Below are 25,250 nucleotides of genomic sequence, written 5' to 3'. Positions count from 1 at the left end.
CAGCAGGCATGGTGATGTACCATCGACTTCCCCCCCCCCCAAAGTTTTTTGGACATAAACTATGTTGAAATATCTCTATTCTATCAAAAGTTGCTTCATTGCATTCTAATATATTACATGATGGTTGAATTATTGAATACCAAGATTTAAAAATTTTTGGAAGTAGTGGTATCACCCCCTCCCCAGCGTATCACCCTGTGCAGCCCACACCCCTGTAGTGATGCCACTGCCTTCAGAAAGGGCTGGAAAAGATCAACTACAATCCTGCACAGCACTGCCAGTTAATGTAGACAAGACTGAGTTAAGTAGACCAATAACATAACACAGCTTCACACAGAGGTATCTTGACAGATTGAACCTAAACTATGTCAATGGCATTGCATAGCACCACAGAGCAACTTTCCAGCAAACAGATTATATTTACAATGGTGGTCCTGTGGAACTCACCAGGCTAGTTTCTTTCCCTCCTTGAGCTTTTCCCTCCTACTTTAATCAGCGCTTTGTCACTTTCAGAAGCTAGCTGCCTTCAGCCTGCTTTCCCAGATCCCAAAAGGTGTTCTAGGGCATGGCCCAGCAGCAGGGTTTGCAGAATGGAGCCCTGATTGTAAGCGACACATACCCATGTATTTGATGACAGTGTCCATGTTGTAGCCAAACTGCCCAGGCCTCGTAAAAGCAACACGACATCTCCCAGTGATACAACATTCAATCCTTCTATCCAGAATATTTTTTATTATATGATTATCCTATACAACAGCATTTGATCATGGGGAAACATGTACAAATTGGAGAAGAGGATGGTTTTAGGACTTCCATTATTCCCCCACCCCACCCCTCACATACACACTGCACCTCACACACTCATTTTCAGTGGCTACCAATACAGTTATTGCTTTGTCAGCACACACCGCAGATTAGATACAAATCTACAGTGGCAAGAATTGAGGAGTTTTGTAAAAAGTTTTTTTTAAATACCCAGCATAACAGAGTTGTATATGACCTAGCAGTGTATTCAGCTTACCCATTACCTTCTGAGAGAGAAAAAATTAAAATTTGAAGCCATTTATAAAAAAAAAAAGTATTAAAAAGTTCACCATTATTTACAAATCCCATTAAATTACACATAAATAAATATATACATTCAACACAACTGTTTTCCCTTAATACACATAAAACTTCCCTGGATATATATATATATATAATATATATACTTTTTGGCCTATATAGGCAAAAAAAATCATAAAAAATTATGTGCCTATTCTTTCAAGTTTTTTCCCTATTTTAAAACACAAGACCTGATTATGTGTATAAAGCTGCAGAATCCTGCCATGAATTCATGACTTTTTTTTTTAAACTGGATGAAAGTGATTTTTTAAAAAAAGCTTGAACTAGTTTATCTTTATGTCAAGAGATCTGCTACAGTAAGCTTCAGTGTTGCTCCATTCATTTCAATCTTGCTCAAACCTCATTTGCATTAGAATATGCTGCATCAATGCTTCCTGGATTGCCCCAAACCTCTGAACTGCTTGCAATACAAAAGCACAAGACATTATACACCCAAGCATTCAATGCCATCAGATAAATTATTTATCCGTCTTCTCTCCCCCCCAAATAGTAGAACATTTTGATTAGGTCACAATCCTGGGAGACTTGCCAGTAATTCAGATTCCTTGGGGCTAATACTGCATTATGTTCTACGGCTGGGAATCCTGAAGCTTTTGAGAACCAACAGGGTCCCACCTATAACCTGTTTACCAGAACCTAAATGCTTTCCCAGTGCAGGCATGGATTCCCCCCTCTTGCTTGTGGAGCCCCAATGAGCTTAATGGAGCCCTTTAATTCTCCCCTCTGCCCCTGAACAGAGTGCACATAGTGCAATACAATACACTCCACCACTGCCTGACCTGGGAAGCCCATGCACACCTCCCATAAAGTGATCCAGCTAACTTAGTAGCCCGCATGCATGGAGAGCCACTGGATATCACTATAGGAGGTGCATATGGGAAGGAATGGCTCTGACTCAAAGTGGCTAAAAATTTAACAACAGACTTGTCTCACCCATTCCACTAACAGATAGCACCACTTTGGGTTGTGTAATTTTTTTAAAAAGCTTGTATCCATGTTACCTTCTGGTCCCACAACAAATGGATAACAGCCGTTTTAAAGAATGGACACACACACACACACACACACACACACACACACACACACACACACACACACACGGATCTCACAGAGAATCCAGAAAATGATGCTTTAAAAACCAAAAACAAACAAATTTTAAAAAGATGAAGCAAGTTGTAACAGATTTCTACATGCCCTCTGGGCAAGAAGATCTTAAGTCTGTGTTTGGAAGAACAGTTTAGAAAGTCTGGCTTCTCTCTTCCACTCTAACTCATTTCCGGTGCTTGTCCATTTTCTCAATGCTTTTGTTGGTTTCGGCAGGGCTCTGATCCCCTGCGTTCATATATGTTTTGTCCGCTATTTTTAGCGCTTCGTTCAGGTAGTTCTGGACGGATGTCATGGCAGCGCAGATGGCCGCACTCCCAAAGCCATGCGTGATCAGGCTGAAGTGAGTCAAGCAGCCCTGGATGCCAGGGTCTAAGATTGGGCTGGGTCTTGCATTACCAAGAGGGGTTCTATCCTGAGTGAGGAGGTCTGTGAATTCTTTACAGATCTGTCTGCAAGACACAAATTGAAAGCATTGGTTTAAAAAAATAGTCACATTAAAAAGGCAAGATACCCTGGATCAGGTGAAAGCAATGTTAAATCTTCCCAGTTCAGTTTTCTATTAACACACACAAAAAATTTTTACAGCTCTCTTTAAAGAGCAAAAGTCAGTTCCAAATGAATATCAGTGCTGCAGAGCAAGTCCAGGGAGGAGGTGGGTGTTCTAAATCTAAAGTCCCAGCCAGACTAGCACCTGATCTTAAATGGACCCATTTCCTGTGCCAGGTTGGCCTAACTGGAATCTATGACTAGGATCAATTATACAAAGCTAAACAAATCTGTACAATCACTCTTACAGCACAATCCTATGCATGTCTATTCAAAAGCAAGTCCCACTGTGATCAATGGAATTTACTCCCAGGAAAGTGTGTATAGGATTGCAGCCTTATTTATACAGCTGTCACTCAGTAAAAGATGTGGATTAAGGTTGCAGTACTATGTACAATGCCTGTGAATAAATCCCATTGAGTGCAATGGAGCTTATTTTGGAGCAGAGATGCATAATACTATCCTGTAAATTGCATGAGGTCAATTGTCCATATTTTAAGTTAGCTACCTTGGGTGTCCATGTTAGTGGAGAAAGTGGGATTATCAATAATACTTTGCATAGTTCTATGCTGGGAGGACCACATTGTTTTTAAATCACATACACAGATCAGAATGCCCCTTAAGGATTTTTTTTGTTTCCAGTAGATCTCTCACACCCTTCAATACATAAATGCCCCCAGGGCAACTTTCTGAAGCACCTGTATTAGAATAAAATTAAATCAAATCTCCAGACCATTTGTTGTACACTTGCAGTCAATTTAAATGGTTTTAATTGATTAAAAGATTCATGTACTGATGCAGCAGCCGGACTTATTTTGCACAACTTATGCTGCTTCTCTAAAACATAAGGAAACGAAAAGAGCTCCTACGTCCCTGCCTGACAACCACATGGAACTATTTCCCCAGCAAATCCTCCAGCTTCCAGGGCCTCAGAAATTACCCACACATTTTCAACATCCAATTTATAAAATGTCTTAGATGCCATTTCAGCCACATGGCACTCACAGTACTCACAGCAATGCAGTATCATTCTGAAAACCATTACATAAGCCACAGACACACCCAGGAACCCTCCTGCTAAGGCACTCCAGCACAAAAAAAAATCAGCACAAGTCTTTTCAAATCAAAAAAATTTTTTCGCTTGAAAGTGGAAGCAAAGAGGCAAGTGAAATTTCCTCAGAAAAATTTCCACAAAGTAGGTGCCACAGCAAGGAAGGTCCCGCTTCATACATTCTTAGATTTTACTATACTAGGCAATGAGATGCAGAGTTGACCAAAGTTTTAATAGCATATTTGAGGGAACGTGCTCCTGAAACAGGACAGGCAGGACCCTTCAGGACTTTTAGAAAAAGTACAAACCAGCACTTTGAACTGGGCCCACAAGCAAGAACAGAGCAAATGTAATTATACAACGCCACAGACGTCCTTCTGTAGGCCATGGATGCCAGGCCAGAGACCGCACACAGCCAACAGTGGTCCACTGAACCTCCTTTGTTCCATACTGCCACCAGTAAGTCAACAGGGACGGGATGTGGAAGGGGGGGGGGGGTTTCATGGGCAGTTCAGGGCAGGGAGTAAACCCAGCCATGGGTGGTTGGGAAAAAGATATTAGTGACAGCAGCACACACCAAGATCCTATTCCCCTTTTCCTGAGCTGACATCCCCCCCACCCGATTCTCCTTTGACTTAAAATAGCTGACATGGGTCCAAGGAGACCATTGGAGGCCAAGTGGCCTACGGGGAAGTAAGTAAAGGAGATTTTTACCTACCTCTCCAGGGCTATCAAGTTCCATTCCCCCCCCCACAGTATGCACTCCATGATAGGCTAGCGGGGGGGGGGGGGAATAGGATTGGACTGTTAAGACTGGGCTGTTAAGCCGTAGCACTTCTATCATATCTTTGTCACATAAGGTTTAGGCACCTTCATTTTAAATGGAAGCCAAGATGCTCCTGTATTTTGCAACAACCATCACACTGTACAGCCTTCCTACACCCTTGTGAAATTGCAAAAGGCACACACACACTCAGCCCCAATTATGAACAATGGAATTATCATCCAGACAGTGATAGAGTCTGATTTTAGCCTTATGCCCGTTTTCCTTTAATATGATCATCTGCCTGGTTCTACTTCATTACTCGCTTTATGGCTCAATTACATGAGAATTTGCACAGCTGTGGTTTAGAGGCAGCAAAACTGGGACAGCAAATTCAGCTGCCTGCCACTCATGCATTTCAGCCAGAGGTCTCCAATCACCTACAGATTTCAACCAGTAGGCGAGCATAGACCTGAACCAACACACTGTTTTGTAGAAGGAGAAATGCATTCTGAGACACACCTAAGATGTGTTTCACAGTTTAGAATTCTACAGGGAACATCATAACTCTGCTAGTACTATTTGATCTGTACTACAAAAGGCACATGATAACCTTGATCTTGCAAACATTTACCAAGGCAACACTAAAGCTAAAATGTCCTTATTTCCTCCTCCTCTTGATATCTTCATTCAGTGGTGTAACCAGAGAGTGTTCAAAGCACTGAGTTTTGCAAGGAGCCGCACCACAGCGTGCAAGCGGCCCCTCTCCCCCTTCAGAGCCATTCCAGGTGGTGGGAGCAAAACAGATTCCCAACCACCCAGAATGGCTCTGAAGGGGGGGAGCCACTTGCATGCTGCAGTGAGGCTCTCTGCAAAACTTAGTGCTTTGCAAGATCTAGATACACCACAGACCTCATTTAAAACATCTGATCTGTGCAAATAACATCTGACCAAATGCAGAAATCTATGCATAAATTCTGCTTTTGAAAGCCCTTTAACAGGGCTTTTTGGAGCCCTCTAACAGGGTGTGTGCAATGTATTTTGAAGCAAGTTAGCCAAGATGCTTCTTTAAAATCCTGTCCCAATTCAGCTGAAGAAGAATCTCAGCACTGAATTCAGCAGAACCAAGATGCACTTCAAAGTGGCCATAGAAACCAATACAAGGCCCATTGTATTTTAGAATGTAGAAACCAATACAAGGCCCTAACCAGATTTTGTTACTCTTGCTGTTTCACTGTCAGCAGCTAAGTTGCAGAATATTTTGGTCTTGTCAACACCTTTTTTTTTTTTTTTTTTTTTTGGGGGGGGGGGGAGGAGAAGAACTGCAGTCTCACAGAACAGTCCAATTTCCATAAAAAGAAAATCTCCTCCAAAGAGAGACTTTGTTTTTGTGTTTGTTTTGGCAAAAACTCTGAAATATTCCTGGGATGGGAAATTACTACTATGGGGGAGGGGAAGCAAATGACCTTGTGTTTATGGTTTCTGTGAATTTTCCTGCAATTACTTATTTAAGAGTGCTATGCAAATTTATACATTGCATGCCACTCTTCAATAATTTTTAAATTTTATTTTTTTTTTTGAAGCAGAATTCAAGTTACATTCAGATCTTGTCTTCTATTTGGAGGGAACACTTTAGACAATCAGGCTTTTCCTAGACTATCCCTCTTAGGGCTGAAAGTGGGGATTCCATGACTGAACACCCACCCACCTGCCACCTGATGTGAGAGAGACCAGGAAAATGTCCCCATAAAAGCCTGTTGATTGGTAAAGTGGCCCATATATTAAGTCAAAAAAATGTAGTGCTTTCTAGAAAACAAGTGCATCAAACCATGCCCAGGACAGAGGTCACAATGACAAGATTTCAGGATGGTCAAAGCATCCCAATGTCTGTTTCTGTTTGTTTTTTTTTTTTTAAGACCAACTAATTCTGCATATCATTGTCAGAAGCAAAAAAAGATCTTTTTGAACATTATGCTGAAGACCCAGGAAAATCCCACTGCTGGTGTGTGCAAGACTGTTTCACATCCTGAAAGTTGCTGCAGCATAATGGTTAGGAGACAGAGCTGTGAACCAGGAAGTCCTGAGTTCAAATCTCACCTTTGCTATTATATTAGCAGAAAGACTTAGGGAAGTACATTGTCCTATCTTCAGCACCCTTCCTTTCTCCAAAAAGAAAAGCATTTACTATGGAGTATACTATGGAGATAGTTATGCTGACATGACTGTTCTAAGGATTATTGAGCAGTGATTCCTGAAGCACTTTGAACCTTCCTGAGGCCTTTAGAAATGCTAACATGTCATCATAGAACCAGAATATTTGCATTCAAAACACTTACTTTGCAGCAAGCAGCATGTTTTTCCTGTTGGCCATCTCATTACGACCCAGATGCGGTCTAGTCAAGTACTCAGCCACCGCTTTCGAGGGAAATTCTGTTTCACACACATAGCCAAAATCACGGGCAAGGTGTACAGCTTCACCTGGAAGGGAGCCAAAAGAGAGACACACACAAGGTTTTGTTTAGTAGGCCACTCAGAGAAAAAAAAAATTGTTTGCAGCAAAAAACAGTCAAACAGATATCTCTAGCTTTCATTGTGGGTCCTTCTTAAATCCATTATTCCTAGTTTATGTTTTATTTGTAGTCATATTGTGTTTTAAAAGGGACATAAAAGCAGGTGGAGAGATTCATTTAATTTTGCCTAGTCCTGGGGTCGGCAACCTGTGTTTTCAGAGCCGCATGCGGCTCTTTCAGTCCTCTGATGCGGCTCCCCAGTGGGGGCTGGAAGCGGGGCACCTTCCCCTTGGCCGCCGCCCAGCCAGCCCAGTCCCGAGGGCGCCTCACTCCGGCGCGATGTGCTGCGGGGCGCTGGCTGCTGGTGAGTGCGGGGCTGGGGCGCCGCTCCTCCCTGCAAAGCTGCAGCTCCTTCCCTGCAAAGCGCCCCCCGTGCACAGCAGGCAGGGCAGCGGCGCTCTCCTGGACCTGCCCTCTGCGCCCCACTGCAAGCAGGCGCCTGCAGGTGCCCCACTGCGAGCAGGTGCGGGGGGCAGCTGGGCACCTCTTCCCTGCGCTCTTCCTTCCTTCGCCTTGCAGCGGGCAGGGGGCTGAACGGAAGAGGCGAGGCTGGTTGGAGAAGTGCGAGAGATGCAGCGCTGCTGAGGCGATGGGCAGGAAGGAGCGAGGTGAGCTGCACTCCTGTCCACACTTCCCTGGGAGGAAGCCGCGTTGACTCTACTGGGACGGATATCTGAGGAGACAGGCGGAGGATGTCCCCTGGTTCTGGTGTTATGGGAGAGTGTAAAGAGCATCTCCCTATCCACTCTGTCCATCCCCTGCATAATTTTGTATGTCTCAGTCATGTCCCACCTCAGGCGCCTCTTTTCTAGGCTGAAGAGGCCCAAACGTAGCCTTTCCTCATAAGGAAGGTGCCCCGGCACCTACAAGGGAGCTACAAGAAGGGGCTACATTATAAAAATGGGACCTGTAAGAGGGGAGCGCATTATAAATGTTGCATATACAGGAGGGGAGTGCATTATAAATTGGGACATACAAGGGGGAGTAATAACTATAAATCTCTTTATTGTATTGAAAAATACTAGTCATTAGATTTTGTATTTCATTGTACCTCTTTTACATTACTATAGAAAAGACACAAAGATGACTATTTACTGTTGGTCAGGATTTTCTGCTAGGGAGGGCACCAGCCCAAGTCTTGCCTATAGCACCAAATTGGCTAGAGCAGGCCCTGGGAAAATAAATTAGTATTTAATTTAAATGTATTTTATTTTAGCTCTTTTGTTTTTTATATGTAATTCTAAATTTAAGATTATGGTGATCTTGTAACATTAAAATATGTTACATATTGTTTTCTCTGTAGCAGTTCATTCATTTCAAAAATGCAATACACTATAGTTTTTTTATACATAGCATAAAGGTAAAAAAAACTATACATGCAGTGTTATCTTCATTTTAGATGTCAAAAGGGTTTTGTGGCTCCCGAGGTTTTCATTTCTCCGGAAAACGGGTCCAAATGGCTCTTTGAATGTTTAAGGTTGCCGACCCCTGGCCTAGTCACACCAATGCTGCAAAAACCTATCTTCTCAGCCTTAAGCTCTATGTGAAGTGCAGCCCTCTTGGGGGGAAAAAAACTGCTTGTTTCTGCAACAGGGTATTCCTTGAAAAATGTGCCAGATCTAGAGAGAAACATCTCTTAGAATTGGAGGCCAGAATACCTGCTTGGTGTATCCCCCCTCCCCAATAATTAGCCAAATTCTAGCTTCTCATCCTCTAATTGGCATCTGCTCTCAGCCTGTTTTTGCAAGATGGCAAGCAATTGCAAAACATAACACTTTTGCAAATAAAGTAGCACACCAAATTCTGAGCAGCCAGCCGGGATATCCATATACCACACAGCAACTGAAAATGCATAGATTGATTGCTCACATCACCACCTCCCATGCTGCTGATGCAGTTTGAACCAAAACATGTTCATCAAAAGACCTGACACTCCCATCACAGCCACAAGCAAAGCTATTCATTTTCAGAGATCTGATCTCATCCAAACTATCCCCTGCTAACCAGGCACCTTTCAAAGTAGCACTCCCCTATATTTAGCAGGAGGAGAGCAATATCCTTATTTGTCTCAGCACTTTCCCCAAGTGAATGTTTGCTAGTGTGCCTCTTGGACTTTTATTTAGAGAGTCTCTATTGGACAGGGGTCCAGGTTTTAATACCTCTTTCCATTTTTATTCCTTTTGCGACGTAAACCAATTTGAGAACCGATCTGTCCAGAGATGTCAAAAAATATTCTGAACTTTAAAAAAAATAACTCCCTGAGGCTGCAATCCTATCCACACTTTCCTGGGGGTAAGTGCAATTAAACAGAATGGGACTTCCTAGTAAACATGCATCCAATTGTGTTGTCAGTTAATTAAAAGCTAGAGCAATCCAAGCCAATTCAGTGCCACTGAGTTCAGTCGAATGGCATCCCAATTTACTTTACTATAAATATTTTGCTTCCAAAGAGTTGGTTCATATATGCAGGTTCATCACCAAACAGCATCAAATGGTACTTGGCTCGCTTGTGTGTGTGAATGATCTATCACAGGTCAAGCACCACAGTTTGCATGTCACCTTCAGCAAAGTGATTTAACAGTTAACACATTCAGCTGCCACTCATCAAGTGAGGAATACTATACAGTATATTCTATATTAGCCATTTTCAACTGCTGTGCCACAAATGGTCTACAGGTGTGCTGTGGGAGTTTGGGGAAGTTCATTTATTAGTAGGGCCATTGGGGGATGTGAGCCCCCCCACCCAGTACTTGATGTACCTTATCAATTGTCAAAAAACTGGTATGCCTTGACAATTTTAGTACCTTGTCAGTGTGCCATGAGATGAAAAAGGTTGAAAATAGCTGCTTTATATGCATGTGTAAAGCAGCCCAGAAGGCTCTTATACTACAGTAACTAACTTTAAAAGTTGTCTGCTTAAAATTGAGGTATAAATCTGTTAACTTCTCCTCCCCAGTTTAATGTTGGCTAGAAACTTGAATTCTATTTTTAGAAAAAACCAAAGTCTACCCAGAAAGGGGATTATAATGAAGCATTATTCTCACTCATTATTATAATGAAGCATTATTCTCTAAGAAGGTGAATGCTCACCTTCTTAGCTTGCACTACCATGAAACAAAAAGCAGCCCTGGGACCGCTTCTCCTCAATGCTGAAAGTTATTGGCAGCCAGTTTTCAGTCTGGACAACTGGAGTGGATGCTCAGTTTTTTACTTGGATTTTAATTTTATTTAGATTTAGAGGTTGCATTGTGTTGATTTTATTGCGTTTCATTCATTGTTTTATTAGGCAGGCAGTTAGGCTATACATCACTTTTGGGACTTTCGGAGTGGAAAAGCAACTTGTATGCTCTATAAAAATGACCTCTGTTGTGGTAGTGGTGGTTAACACATTACTCAGCAACTTGGTTTGCCACAGGGTTTCTGCTCAACAGTGACCTCAACACTTGTGTCACAGATCTCTTTCTTTCTTTCTTTTTTTATAAAAGAGTGTGCGTGTGTATGTATGTGTGTGAAAAAGCAATTCTTGGCTAGAAGATGCTAATCAAAAGAAAAACTAGCATAGCCTCCACAAAACAGACCAAAAATTAAGATTAGCTTTATTTTCAGAAGATCTAAAACCCACATTTTAAAAGTTATTATTTGGAAGGATCCTGGGGAGTCCACCAGGGAGCAGCCCATCATTGTAGTCAGATGCTCCAGGCTGTTTCAATCACCCAGGAGAATTTCTGAGCTATCAAGATGAACACTCTTGCATTAGAAAGTTGCTCACTTCTTTCATCTACAGTACACCACTGCTTTTTGGTCTTAACAGTCATTTGAGACCCACTTCCCTACATTTCCAGACCAGTTATCTTCAGTTATAACTTTACTTATAACTTATAAGTAATAACTAAAGTTATAAGGTATATAAGTATAGCTTATAAGTAACTTATAATCTTCAGTTATAACTTCCAGTTATCCAGAATGTCTTAAGGACCGCACAAGCTGGAGGGAGACAATCCCTAAGTGTGCGTAATGTGGGAAATGGCAGGTTTCCGTGACACCCAAATAACTTGGCCATGTAGGGCTGGCCCCAGAGATCCCAAGTACAGAATGCCTGTGGCACCCCTTCAATTTGTCCTACTTTTGAATACTTCAGCTTGTCTTCCATTTGTCTTTCGTTTCACAATAGTACGCGCTATCTGCAGGCATAATTTCTCTTTGCCATATGAAATGACAGCATGTGCACACATGAATCTTGTCGATCTACTCAATTGCATAAATACACACAAATGCAAACTTGTCTCCTCAAACCTTATTGAAGCTGTTTAAATTTTTAGAAGTTGTCTAGTGCTCCCGCACCCCAAGGCCTGATGCCTCAGGCCTGCTCCTAAATCCAGCCCTGCAGTCATGGGGGGGGTGTCCACGCTGCTTCTCTGCATACTGTACTTCTAATCAAGAAGTATGCCCAGTTAGAGACTTGTGTAGAAAGTAACTGTGGGAGGCTCATCTTACTCTTTACACCAGCCATTTTCAACCACTGTGCTGTGGCACACTGGTGTGCGGTGGGAGTTTGGGGGGGAAGATCATTTGTTAGTACGGCCACTGGGGGATGCGAGCCCCTGCTGTCAGTGCAGTGTGCCTTGTCAATTGCCAAAAAACTAATGGTGTGCCTTGACAATTTTAGTGCCTTGTCTGTGTGCCACGAGATGGAAAAGATTGAAAATCGCTGCTTTACACCCTAAAATTAACACTATTGGGGTTCGAGTTAAAGCATGGCTCCAATGAACATATGGCATTTCCTTTATTCAGATCATTCATCCATCAAGCTCAGTTATCACCTACACTCGCAGCAGCTCTCCAGGGCTTCAGACAGGAAGTCTTTCAAAAGTTTGAGAAACGCTTCTGCAGGATTTCGTGAACAAAAACTACTAAATTCCTGATTATACAAGCAGAAATCAGCTGCTTGCTCTGATCAATGAGCAACAGAGTTTAAAAGGAGGCAGTATCATCAGGACAGTAAAATCAAATGTTCAAACGCACACAAGCCCCACTGTGCACACAATCAACACCCACATCCTGCTTGACATCAGTGGCCACAGATTTTAACTCTTGGGACTTAGCCCTTCAGCACCCCTTGCTTTTTATTCAGCTGTGCCCAATTTATTATTTTAGAGGACAGCATCATTTGGCTGTACAAGTTACCCAGAAAGGCTCTCAATAAACAATGACTGACCTTCCACCAATGATGTCAGTAATGTCACATTTGCAGCTTTCCTTCTGCCAGCTGGAAGATTCAACCCAATTTTATCCAGCTTTTCCCTTAACGACCGGCCACCATTTTTAGATTTGGCTCTGCAATGGAGAGAAGAACACAGGCAGAGAAAGAGAGAGAGAGAATGAATTAGACTGTGTTTTATTTAGCTGTATTTTTGGAAGAGGCCACATTTAAAACAGGAGTTACTGACATTCAATACTGTTGAGGAGAAGCGGGTGGGGGGAGAAGAGAAACAAAACAAGCCGTGACCTACTTTTTAATGCTCCATCACATAAACATCAGAAAGCAAGATCAAAAAGAGAGGAATGAGGTGGGGGGGGAAGAATACACTTTGCCTTGGTATTTACACCATCAAATACCAGTACAATTGTCATAACAGACATTATGAAAATTTTGCAAGTACAGAACATCTTGTGAGCTTTTGCTGGGGGTGTGGAGCAGAGATCCTACTTTTTGACTTGAAACTATAGCCCACAAAATTTGAGGGTGGCATAGGAGAATTTTTCCCCAATACAGGTTTCAGACCAAGTTATTGATTATTTCTACTTGTACACCCATATGTCTGGTTACCCGCTCAGTAAATACTGAGGTATGCATATTAAAAAGCAACCACAACAAATATCCTTAAATTACACTTTTAAACAAATATATATTAAAGGACTTTGTTGGAAATCTTGCCTCTCTGTACAGAATCAAAGGTTGCCACATTTTGCATTAGTTCAGGTAGTTGTGCTTTTAACAGAGGCTTGATGTGCAGACATTAGCAGGTGATAAAGCTGATTGCCATGCTGTGAAAAGCTTCATCTGCTGATTTTTGCACATTAACCTGCTATTGAAAGCTCAGAACTAGGCCAGGCGGGTTGGGTAAGTCCCCCTCCCCCTTCATTAGTTGGCAACTTTGTGAAGCTAACAAACCCAAAACAAACTTTTTTCCAAGAGAAAATGCACTTCTTTTTACTTTTAATATTTTACTATTTCGATTCAGACACAGTTGAACAAGATTCAGCCCCTCTGCAAAAAATAATGAGCTCTGTGCACAAGATTCTCTACAGATTGAGAAGGGAAGCATAGTATTAACAGGAAAAGAGAACTTGTTTCTAGAACTGTTAATAGCACTTTATTTCTGAAAGTATAAGGGGTGAGAGAGAAAGAGAGAAACATACACAGACTTGGAAATAATAAACTCCATTAGGATGCAGTGTTTTTTTTCTCTATACAGTTTCACAAAATGGTGCAGAGGTAAGAAGGCATCCGCACGCCATTTGGCTTAATAGGATGCAAGAAGGCCAGTTAAGAGGTTTGCTCCTGGCAGCCACAAAGAAGGAGAACAGCACAGCCTCTTACCTTCTGAGAACTCCTCCCAGCAAAGAAGCATTAAGACATTCTGGAGGGGAGAGCCGTCTTTGAACCTCTGCTACTGTCACTTTGTATTTAGAGGTGGAACTGAGGAGAGAAAGCCGGCCAGGAACGGAGCAGAATACCTCATTGGGATTGATCACCATTCCAATGAGTCCATCCTTCTGGCAAGGAAGACCTAATGCATTGTGTTTCGTTAGTGAAATGGGACCTACAGAACCAAGATGTACAGAAAAAGAGGGTTGTTGTTTTTTTCCTGGGGTGGGGGGGAAGGTCAACATTTTAAAAAATATTTGTACCTAGATGTCGTCGTCGTCCCCCCCAAGAAAATCCAAAGCAGCTGAACAATAATCTGACCATGAATGTTATATATAATAAAGCCATAGTCCATAGTCCAGTTTATCACAAAGAGCAGTTAAGGTTTTGGTTGCAGTTAAGGAGCTTTTCCAAGCAACCCAGACCTAACCTGAAAAAGGCAACCAGCCATCTGCAACACAATGAAACCTGAAGTAGTTGCATTAACTTGAAAAAGGATTGCTCTTTTCTTAAGCAATCTTTGCAAGCTGCTGCTTAATCACTCTTGCATTTGGAGTTTTTTTCAAGGATATTACCTTATGACTGTAATTGTAACACCCTTTCAGTTTAAAACATACACACCACAACTCAGAGTGAGGCACTTGTGATTACCATGCTTATTTGGGTTTATTGAAACCAATGGGGCATTTTTAAAAAGTGATGGGGGGGTCAGAGTCAGGCTACTAGCATTTGATTTCAAATAAGTTTCTACCCCAATGCTCAGTTTTATGTCCACTTCAAAAACACAACATCTCTTATTTCTCCCCATTTCCTTTTAGAGAAATGACACTCTTGCAGTATAAGAATTACATGAGGGGGGAAAAACGGCAATAGAACTTTACTGAAGTACATCAGGGTTGTAGATATGTTTTGCGGAATGGGAGTCTGGTGATGGAATCACCACCACTCCATCTCTCTCCTTCTATGACACATACACACACCACTTCTTTAAATGGCAGTTTGCAGCGGAAAGAGTTAAACCACCAAACCCCCTATTTATTCATCAAAAAGGAGGATTCTCAAGAAGGGTGAAGAATACTTCTGCCATGAGCTAATTCAGCAATCAGCACAGTTTACAGCAAAACATTTCTGCTTTTTCTCAGACAGGACTTTTTCTTCTCCAAGTCATCCTGATGTTTCTCAGAAAAAAGAACCCTCCCTGTGATTTTTACAAACTAGGGAGGGACAGAGCCCAGGACATTCAGGGTTCCTCCCCCACCCCTTAGAAATACCACCAATGAAAGCTTCTCCCCACTTTCAGCAAGGTTAAAACTCACTACTCCCCATTTAGGAAAGTGTTCACAATCATCCACATGCACATATACATCTCTCTCAAGAGATTGCCCTTCACAAAATCCCAGGAATGGAAGCAGCAATATTCTTCTCATTCCAGTATCAAAAAGAAAACACCCCAGAACAAACTTTGGTGGCAGTGATAGAATATAAGATCGCTACTTGCGGCACTGATATTTCTCAATTAACTTGCCCAAGCAGCAGGAAACCAACGAGGCAAGATGAAAATAACTCAAAAGTTATCAAATAAGAACAGTTATTTATTCCAAATATGAACCACATGAAAAATGAACCAATGATGTTAGACCATCTACAACAGTGTTTGGTTTTTACCGCCCGTGTTGACAGATGTCATACACAAACAGATTCTTTGCCAACATATCCACCATGAACGCAGAGGAGTTAAAACAAAAACTTAAGTCTCAAGTCTGGTTACTATAGGGTCAAATTTAGTTAAAAAGCAGCATTAGACTAGAAGAACATTCTTCCTGGTATAGAAAGTACAATTATTAATTATCCTTGGGGAAAACAACTGTTCAAAATAGTTTATAAAGCTTCCAGTAAAAAAATCTAATAATCAATTTTAAATCCATTTTATTGAACCTCAATGGCCTGACTTGAATAAATCAGACCTTTTTAAGCATCTGTATGTAAACAAATGTTCAGGCCTGTTAAATCCACAGCCCACTTACTAAACGGGTAAATAGTAAATGGGCTATGGAACACAGCCTCAGGCACACATACCAGTTCACACAAAGAAACTGGAAGTGAAGAATCCTGTTTGGTTTTTTTGTTTTGTTTTACTGTATAAAAGAATCTTCCTTAGAAAGCCACATGAAGGGGAATCTTATTCCAAAACAACCTACCACCACTAAGCCATCTTTTATTAGTTACAAACACCATCTTAGGGACGGGGGAAGAAGAGAGAAATAAACAACAGAACACAGACTTACTGACCTTTTCTAATGACTGTCTGGTCATGCATTAATAAATGTTGATCTTCCACATTCTGCAGAGAGAGAGAGAGAGAGTATGTGAAATTTTTAGAACACCCAAAGCTAAAATGATTAAAGGAAAATAAGAGTTCTTTCAATGCACTTCCATACCACAGCAACAGCCCAACAGTGCAATCCTATACATGCTTACTCAGAAGTAAGCCCCACTATGCTTCATGGAATTTACTCCCAGGGTACATTTAATTGTACCAGCAGTTCCATTGACATCATTGAGGTTTCTAACCCAATTTCAGCGCTTCTATGCCTGCTTATTCAGTAGTAAGTGCCACTGAGTGAGGAAGGGGATGTTTCTTAATATGAATGTGTAAGATTGCAGCCCTGGGCATTCAACTGTTCTCTTTGGATTTCACTGGGGACTTAAGACACTATTAACCTTTGCTGAATATCACCCCAGGCAATTTGGATTGTGGCATGCACAAGAAAGCAATCTGGGGTTCTAATGTCTTGACAATGTAACCTAATTGCCAGATCATGTTTTCAGAAATAAGAAAACATGATAAAGTTCTGTGGTCCAGTGGCCTGCCCTGCCCTTCACCTGTTGCGCATGTGTGTCTGTGTGGGAGGGATGCATGGAAGAGTTGTCCGACTGTCAATCTGTGACAGAACCTTGCTGTTATGGGACAATGGGGGTGGCTCACATGGCAGCAAACAGCCTGCCCTGCACAGCTTATACAACAACTGGATGCAACACAATTTTTAAAGTGTCCCAATTTGAATCTCTTGAAGGGTGTCTCTTCTGTATAATTTTAATCTATAAAGCTAGGGAGTGTCCTATGCATGTGCCTCAAGAACAACTAGGCAGTGGTACAGAAAAGTTCTCCTTGACAGATTTAGCATAGTGGTGAAGAGACTGTAAACCAGAAAGTCCCTGGTTCAAATGCTACCCTGGCCCTGAACTTACTAGGAGGCTGAAAGCAAGTCATTCTTCTAATCAACAATGGGGGTCAAGCTCACTAACCTTATATAAGACTGTTCTAAGGACAAATGAAATGTACGTGATGGGACCCTTCTGAAGGACTTCCTTGAGCTGAAGGAAAGCCCAAGCACATCATGATAGAGGTTCCAGAGCAATGGATGGGGTGCACAGCTATCCTCCTCAGGCCATGAAATTGTGGGCTTGGGCTGCCAGCTCCAGGTACAAGATCCTTATTGTAAAGGACTGACTCTTTCCCATATTTGAAATTGACATGCACTGTCTCTCATATCACAATGCTCTCTGCAGTTACAGGTGCCTGTTTTCTGAGGCTCAACAAAGCTGCTTGTCCTGAAGGAAGTGCTCTCTTAAAAATAAGGCTCACTTTTGTGAGACAACCTGAGCTTCCCTTTCAGATGTCAGGGGCTGCTGGGACACTGTTCACAATTTTCTTCCCATCATCTTTACCTGCACCTCTTCCATCTGATGTGTCATGTCGTGCAGTCCAAGGTTTTCTGCTAGGCTAGAGGCATCAAGACCATGGCCGTGGGGTAGGATCAGCTCAGATCGCCGGTAGGTTTCCCTTCTTGCCCCAGCAGAACTGCTTTCCAGAGCTGGGAGGTGAGGAACCAAGCCAGACCGGGCATGGTGGGACAAACTGGAAGGATCTTGGCTGGTCTGACGGCTGGGCCAGCTGGTTTGCTGCTGGCTAGGAGGAGGCGGTGGTGGCTGGTGGAGCGGGTTGATAGAGAAAGGGTCCCCAAGGTGCGAGTAAGGATCGCTGGATTGGGAGTAAGGCAGAGGCTGGTAGGGGGGTGGGAAGTATGGGGGCTGGAATTCCCCAGCCCCGGAGTGGGAAAGTGGAGGAGCTGGACTGTACAAGTGCTGGCTGACAGCCGAGAGGTGGGGCAATCTGGGGTTACCATTGCTGCTGCCATCATGCCGGTCCTGCGGAAAGACAAATGCTATATCAATGCGAGAAATCCCAATGTTCAGACTGCAGGAAGGGAGCAGATCAGCTTCTTCTTGAAGTGGGGAGGGAGTCTCTGATGGAGGCTGCAAGACTAAAACACTCTTGCACTCCAATCTAAAGACATTAACAATGAGTTCAATTGTCATTAACAAGTCTTATTGCCACATCGACTTTTGGAGTTGGTGTTGCTTGCTTTGTGGGAGTGTTGTCACTCACACTCTCAGCAAACATTTTTAGCCATAATCTTTTATCCTCAAGTAGCCCCACTGACAGTAAAAGCGAGTTACCTGCAATCATGTCAAATTGGCAGATTTAAAAAATAAAATAAAAAAGCTTTCGATCTACAAGTACCTTTACTTTAAAATAAATGCAACTACTCCAGAGAAAGCCATTCAAAGACTACCACCTAATGCTGCTTCGGAATGAAAACTACTGATGTCTGTCAAAGATCCACTGTAAGAATTTTTTTCAAGAGGATTGCAGCTTTTACTCCCCCAGACTGATTACTCACTGACCTGGAGATTAAATTCAAATGAACACAAGGGTTTTATTTTCAACAAATGCTTTTGGGGCTAGAATCCGACCAATTTAGTTAATAACCTACACCCCATTTGTTAAGTACAATTTATCCTCAATTTCAAGCACAGCATATCATCATTCTTGAACTCTTGGGTGCATGTGGGGGGGATAAATTAAAATTCAATCATTATTTAATGAATTTTTACCCCACCATCAATTTAGCAATCAATGGTAGCTACTTACTTACAAATTATCTTGAGGACAAGCAAGAGGCTAAGAGAAAGAATATAGCCTGAAATACTGAATATGCAGTCTAATCCTGAAGGCAAGCACACTCAAATACCACAACAGCAGCTGTACTATATTTTTTAAATTAAAAAATCTGCACACCAGACCAAAAAACAACAGATGTCAATGGACCTTCCTTTCTGTAAACATTAACTCCAGTGTCACCCCACTGTGATCTGTGGTGCTTCCTCCCAACAAGGGGACACAGGATTGAAGATTTAGCTTTTATTAGTTTCTTCATGCTTTATTTAAAATAGAAAAAAAAAATCAACTTGTTCAAGACTGTGAAAAGGAGGAATCCAAGACCCTATTAAAAAAATTGGGAAAACAGAATCTTTTTTCTGATTGGGAAGGGGGAACCTCAGAAAATTACAGTTTAATAGCACTACAGTAAAATATGTCAAGGATTTTAGAAGGGGGCTCACCAATATTTAGAGAGCTTAGATTTCAGGTGACAAGGTTTACAACCTCAAGTTTCTCTCTGCTCTGATTTTTTTAATGCTTCAACAAATGCGAGCACGAATTCCCAGTTCCTAGAGTCTTGGGGAAAACAGTTCAACATTCCTGTCCCCATCCTGGAGCTGATGCTCAAATACCCCTCTCCTTTGAAAATATAACCTCACTGACGAGGGGGGGGGCTGACAAGGTTAAGAAGCTAGGGGAGAGGCCCCCATTTGAATCTTTTTTCAAAAATACAGCTTTGGGGAAATTTTTTTCTTCTTTCCTTCTCATCCCACAATTATTAAGTCAGTTTGGCCAAAGATTTCCTCCTGGCTCTCAAGGGCCATCTCTTAGCCATCATTGGGACCCTCCAGCACTGAAACAGGTCTCGATCATCACATTGATCTTGTGCCTTTGATCCGCTTCTGCCTCCACGCTGGTTAAAATAACAGGGCAAGTTAATGGGGGGAGAACGGGGAGCATTGCAGGGCCCCAATGGAGGGAGGAGGAATCTAGACCCAGCCAGAGAGGCTGCACCTTGACCATTGGAGCAGAGGCAGGAGCAGTGGGGTAGCTAAAGGGGGGGACAAAGCACCAAGTTCTGCAGGGAGCCTTGCCAGCAGTCCCCTGCAGAATTTAGTGCCTTGCCCCCCTCTAGCTACGCCACCAGGCAGGGGAGAGACAGGGACGCTGTTCAAAGACAAACAGAAGAGGCGGGCTTATATTTTGCAGGCAGATCCTGTGCATGTTTACTCGGAAGTAAGGCTATCTCCACTAACCTGGGACTAAGCCCCATTGACTATAATGGGACTTGCTTCCGAGCAGACATACCTAGAATTGGGCTCTGCCTTTCAAGCAAATTCAATCCCAAGAAAACAGACCTCAGAGTGTATCGGGGTGACTCCACAGCAGATGGAGACTTGGTGACCTCCGGGGGACTGTAGTACCTCCAGGAGAGCTTCTGCTCTCATCCACACTTTGGTCTTCCACGGGGCCACACCAGACCCTCCGGGGCCACACCAGACCCTCCGCTGGTTTCCCTACAATGTAGAATCCTCAACTCCAGCATCTTTGGATTGCCTGAGCTAGAGGAGAAGTGCCTCTGAGCGTGTGCAAAAGGCCCTCTTTTCTCCATTGGACCAGACTCACCCAGTACCTTCTCCTCTAGGGAGACTGGGGGAGTCCGGTTCAATGGAGAAAAAAAGAGGGCGCTTTGCACACACTCAGAGGCACTTCTCAGGTAATCAAATGATGCCAGAGGTGAGGAGTTTAGTTGGAAAAAAGTCTCACCAACTTAACGCGTGTCTGGCGTGTCTGACTCCCCAGTTCGGCATCTTTAGAATGCTGCACAGAGGCTCTTGGAAATATTAATTTCCTTCTTGGAAGCAAAGTACCACCAACAGCCCCATCCTATGCATGCCTACTCAGAAGTAAGTCCCACTGTGTTCAATGGGGCTTACTCCCAGGAAAGTACGTCTAGGATTCCAGGCTTAGTCCACTTCAGAGGGACCTCCTGCTTGAAACGAAATTCAGCTGCTCTGGCGAGAAGCTTCCTAAAGAGATGGGTCTAAGGAACTCCTGATCCACTCCCATCTCACCTACGCTGGACATTGTGAGGCTTACTTATGAGTTAGTTTGACATCGGATCGCGCTGGATCCATGGGGTTTGACTCTCCAGCCAAATGCATTCCAAAATACCATTTTTAAGCCATCAAGGCTGCAATCCTATCCCCACTGACTATAATGGGACTTACTTCTGAGTAGACATGCATCGGACTGGGCTGTTAGGGGGACCTCGGGATCCTATCAAAGTCAAGGGAATAAAATTCTCTCCTCCATCTTCCCGTTCCCTTGTAGTAGCGCATTCGGATTCGCCCCCCCCCCCAAAGTACACTTCGATGTACGATTCTTACTTCGGGAGTAGGCGCCCTCCAAGTCATTTCATTCATTCCAAGGGACTACTCCTAGGCATAAATACCAGGAGTAAACCTCACCAAACACGATGGTGCTTACTTGCGAGTAAACCTGCTGAAGATTGCGCTACAGCCTTCGGCAGGCTTACAGGGAAGTAAGTAGTCCCATTGATTTTCAGTGGAACGTTTACTCGTGTCAGCTTTGTTAAGGAGAGCAGGCAAGGAAAGTTCCATCGGGGTGAGTAGTTTTAAGGATCGCGGCTACCGCAAATCTTCCTTCACTTTTGGTCATGACCAGGATTAAATGCCGCGTGGCTCGCTGGCGGATGGATTTTGGGGGATCTCAAGACACGTTCCCCAAAGGGGGGTGCCAAGGGTTGGTTTTAAACGGCTTCCTTCTCGAGGAGACCTGCCTGCTTAGCATCGGGAGGAAAGAGCCCCGTGCAGCAGGTCCTCGCGTATCCACTCAGAGAACTGCAGTGGCGTAGCTAGAGGGGAGCAAAGTTTTGCAGGGAGCCTCCCCGCAGCGTGCAAGGCGAATGCCTCCGTTTTGCTCCCCCCTGCCCGGAATGGCTCCGAAGGGAAGGGGCCGTATTTTCAACCACTGTGCCATGGCACACTGGTGTGCCACAAATGGCCTGCAGGTGTGCCACGGAAGTTTGAGAGAGGATCATTTATTAGTAGGGCTATTGGGGAACGTGAGCCCCCACCAACAGCATGGTGTGTCTTGCCAGTTGTCAAAAAAACTGATGGTGTGCCTTGACAATGTTAGAACCTTGTCTGTGTGCCCTGAGACGAAAAAGATTGAAAATCACTGCTCTACCCCTTCCCTGCTCTCTCCTGTCTGCCAGGGCTAGTATGACTTACTAGCTGTAGGACAGGCAGAGAAATGAAGCCGTGGCAAGGAGTTGGCAATGGGGGGGCTTTACTTGTTGAACGTCTGCCTGGTCTTCAGCTAAGAAACGAGAGCCCTTGCCAGGGTTTTTCAACCCTCCCGAGGATGAGTTGGGCTGCTTGGTGACACCCCACACCAGCCCACATCTCAGAGGGCTCCGGTGCCCATGGAGAGGAGGCCAAGCTCGCCCACTTCTTCCAGCCAGTGCAGGGGCCTCTCTCCTGCCTGCCTCGTTTCCTCCCCGCGTGGCACAAGGCAAGCGCCAGCTTTCCTTCCGCTCCAGCAGAACCAGTCCAACCGGCTGGGTCCTGCTTCGTTCCCCAGCCTAGAGCTGGCCGGCGCTCCGATCCCCCCCACACACACACGCACACCATGGGCGGACTTCAGACGGGCAGCGCACACACGCCGGGCCATTCCTCCCGGCCATTCATTTCAAGGCAGAGAGAACGTTCACAACCCGAGCCCCTCGCCGCGTGTAGGCTGGCGAGCGTGCCCTGCGGAACTCCGCGAGACTTGACGCCGAGTTCAACAAGCGGTGCAGGGCTGCGTTCTGGAGGGTCTTGCTCGGAACGTTTCCAAATAAACGCTCCTGGGCTCTAAAGCGCGCCCAAAACGAGATAGCATCTCTCGGGGTGCAAAAGCCGGAGGAGGAGGGAGGGATCACACCCTCGATGACTCACATCGCCTCTGACTCTAAGGAAAGACAGTTAACCCTTTGTGAGCAGGGGCAATTCTTTCAAGGCTCCTTTCCCATCGCAGCGGTGGTGCAGGATTCCCATGCAAGGTTACGCTAAGCAGAGGAGCTTCCTCCCAAGTCCAGGTTCCTTCCTTAGGACTACACACCCGTGTGAACCCTCGCTCTTCGCGAGTTGCCCCATGGGCAACTTCTCGGCTGCGTGGAGGGTTGGTCACCTGGGCTCCATCCCCCCCCCAAGCACTTTTTGCAGGTAAACCTCTTATTGAAGTCAAGAACTACATTCCAACAACACCGTCGACTTTTGCCAGCGCTACAAAAGTACTCCTCGATCTGCCCTGTTTCTAGAAAGGGAACCCCATTAAAAATAGCTTACTTCCGTGTAAACATGCTTAGAGTCGGGGGGCACATGTGGGGCTAACCATCTCAACTTTCAACCGACAGCCCCATAAATCTTTAGAATCAAGTAACTCCACAGGAGAGCCCAGCACAGTTAAGACGTAGTAACTAGTTTTAAACTACCCCCTTAAACGTACTGAGAGCCTAATCCTATGCTGTTCTACTCAGAAGTCCCATTACAGTCAATGGAGCTTTCTCCCATGCAAGTGTGGGTAGGATTGCAGCGTCAGAGCCCTCTCATCCGGAATTACATCCAGCTCGGTTGCCTATCCTGATGTGAATGCAATCCAACTCGTCCGTTTCAATGGTGGCGCGGTTAATGGAGCCTCATGAGGACTAGCGCCCTGCGTGAAGGAAATTTACTACCGGAGAAGCACACGCGTAGCTTTATGGCTAAGAGCAAACTCTAATTGAATCCTACATTGCCACGGATCGAAGCCTAAAGCACTTTAAGAGCCCAATCCTACACATGTCTACTCAGCAGGAAGTCCCATTCTAGTCAAGGGGCTTGCTCCCAAGTAAGTGCGGATAGGATTGTAGCCTAATTCCAAAGCACACCAAATTCCCCCCACTACTGCTGCTACCCTGTATAATGGTTGATGTGTCCCAAGCCCCTACAAGGGACACAGTGCCAGCAGGACTCCTCAATGAGGACTAGCCCCCTGCCCAGCCCAGCGTTCCCCCCTCTCACCTCGCAGTCCTCCTCGTACTTGACGTTGTCTGCTAGTTTCCACAACATGGCGTCCAGTATCCCCCAAAAAGAGTCACAGTGCCAAGCAGGAAGGGAAAGCAAGAAGAAGCCAGAGGATCAAGGCGTTCCAGCCCCCAGAGAGGTAAGTCCAAGGCCAGCGCTGGGGAAGAGCAGCTCTCCTTCTCCCCCTCCCCTTGCCAAGGGCTGCCCTAGTGGCCAGGCATGCACGCAGCCCAGTGCAGAGCAGAACTTCTCTTCCCGGCAAATGGTCACTGAGAGATGCCCGGCCCTGCCCAGCCAGCCTTAATGGCAAGCTCCTTTGCATAGCTCCTCCCCGGGGACGGCACGGCTGGGCTTCCCCTGACAGGCGGCGCGCGGCCAGCCAATCCGGGAGGAGCGCGTGGGTCCCCCCCCTCCCCGGGCTTGGAGCGCGGCCAAGGTGCACACACGCGCGGCTGGGAAAGTGCCAGCCTGCCCGAAGGCCAGCAGCGGGAGGGAGGGGGAGGGTCTACCCCAGGGGCTGCGAGCCGCGATGCGCGCAGGTTGAGCCGGAATGACAGCCCAGGCACGTCTACTCAGAAGTAAGTCCCATTATAGTCAATGGGGCTTACTCCCATAAGTGTGCAGAGGCTTGCAGCACGGAATGAAAGCCCAACCCTGCACAGAAGTAAGCCCCAGGAAGCGTGGAGAGGCTTGACAACCCGGAATGAGAGCCCCATCCTATGCCTGTCTACTCAGAAGTAAGTCCCACTGTGGTCAATGGGACGTACTCCCAGGAAATGTGGAGAGGCTTGCAGCCCGGAATGAGAGCCCCATCCTACGAACGGCTACGCAGAAGTCCCACTGTGTTCAATGGGGCTTACTCCCAGGAATGTGCGGATAGAGTTGCAGCCTGAGTGTCTTTAGGTCTAAGGCTCCATTTCCCCCACCTTTAGAGCTGAAAACACAACAAACCAACAAAAAGTAGTGGTGAGAAAAGTTAACCCTTTGTAGACCTGAGAAAAGTTAACCCTTCGTAGACCGGAGAAGGAGGACGCAAGTAAGCATCCCACTCTGGTCCAAGCAAGGACTGCGAGACAGACAGACAGGGAAGAATTCGGAAACCCAGTTCCATAGATGAAGCCCCCACCCCCCCACCCCCGCAACCTTGATGGGGACCCAACTCCAAGATGGGGACAAAGTTTGCAGAGAGGAGGGTTCCTCTAGGAGCTGCCATTCTCATCCCCTTGCAGTTCAGCTGCTCCCTTCATTTTCTCTTCACAAATGGCGACCGCCCAACTTCGTTTTCTCCCATTTTTATCCCGGTAAGAACATCCGTGCCCTTATAGCCCGATCCTTTGCGGAGTTAGCCCCCCTAAACCACTG

General features: G+C 44.8%; 1 protein-coding gene across 1 annotated transcript; it reads right to left on the bottom strand.

Annotated features, from left to right (window-relative positions):
- Positions 1-2,395: 2,395 nt before the first annotated feature.
- On the bottom strand, positions 2,396-23,933 carry TFAP2C (transcription factor AP-2 gamma). Its single transcript, XM_066625108.1, has 7 exons — positions 23,886-23,933; positions 17,541-18,020; positions 16,101-16,152; positions 13,764-13,986; positions 12,378-12,496; positions 6,929-7,070; positions 2,396-2,681 (listed from the first exon to the last, which is right to left on the bottom strand). Exons 1-7 carry the CDS (start codon positions 23,931-23,933, stop codon positions 2,396-2,398), a joined length of 1,350 nt encoding a protein of 449 aa, XP_066481205.1.
- Positions 23,934-25,250: the final 1,317 nt, after the last annotated feature.

The sequence above is a fragment of the Tiliqua scincoides genome, chromosome 4, assembly GCF_035046505.1.
Source record: "Tiliqua scincoides isolate rTilSci1 chromosome 4, rTilSci1.hap2, whole genome shotgun sequence".
Classification (NCBI taxonomy): Eukaryota; Metazoa; Chordata; class Lepidosauria; order Squamata; family Scincidae; genus Tiliqua; species Tiliqua scincoides.
This window is presented reverse-complemented; position numbering and strand designations above follow the sequence as displayed.

Bases quoted from the DNA above. Each gene is read 5' to 3' on its own strand.
- TFAP2C (XM_066625108.1), bottom strand. From the start codon at position 23,933: ATGTTGTGGAAACTAGCAGACAACGTCAAGTACGAGGAGGACTGCGAG. The intron at 18,021-23,885 runs GTGAGAGGGGGG...GTCTTTCCGCAG, and splicing joins AGTACGAGGAGGACTGCGAG to GACCGGCATGATGGCAGCAG. The intron at 16,153-17,540 runs GTAAAGATGATG...CTCTCTCTGCAG, and splicing joins ATCAGATGGAAGAGGTGCAG to AATGTGGAAGATCAACATTT.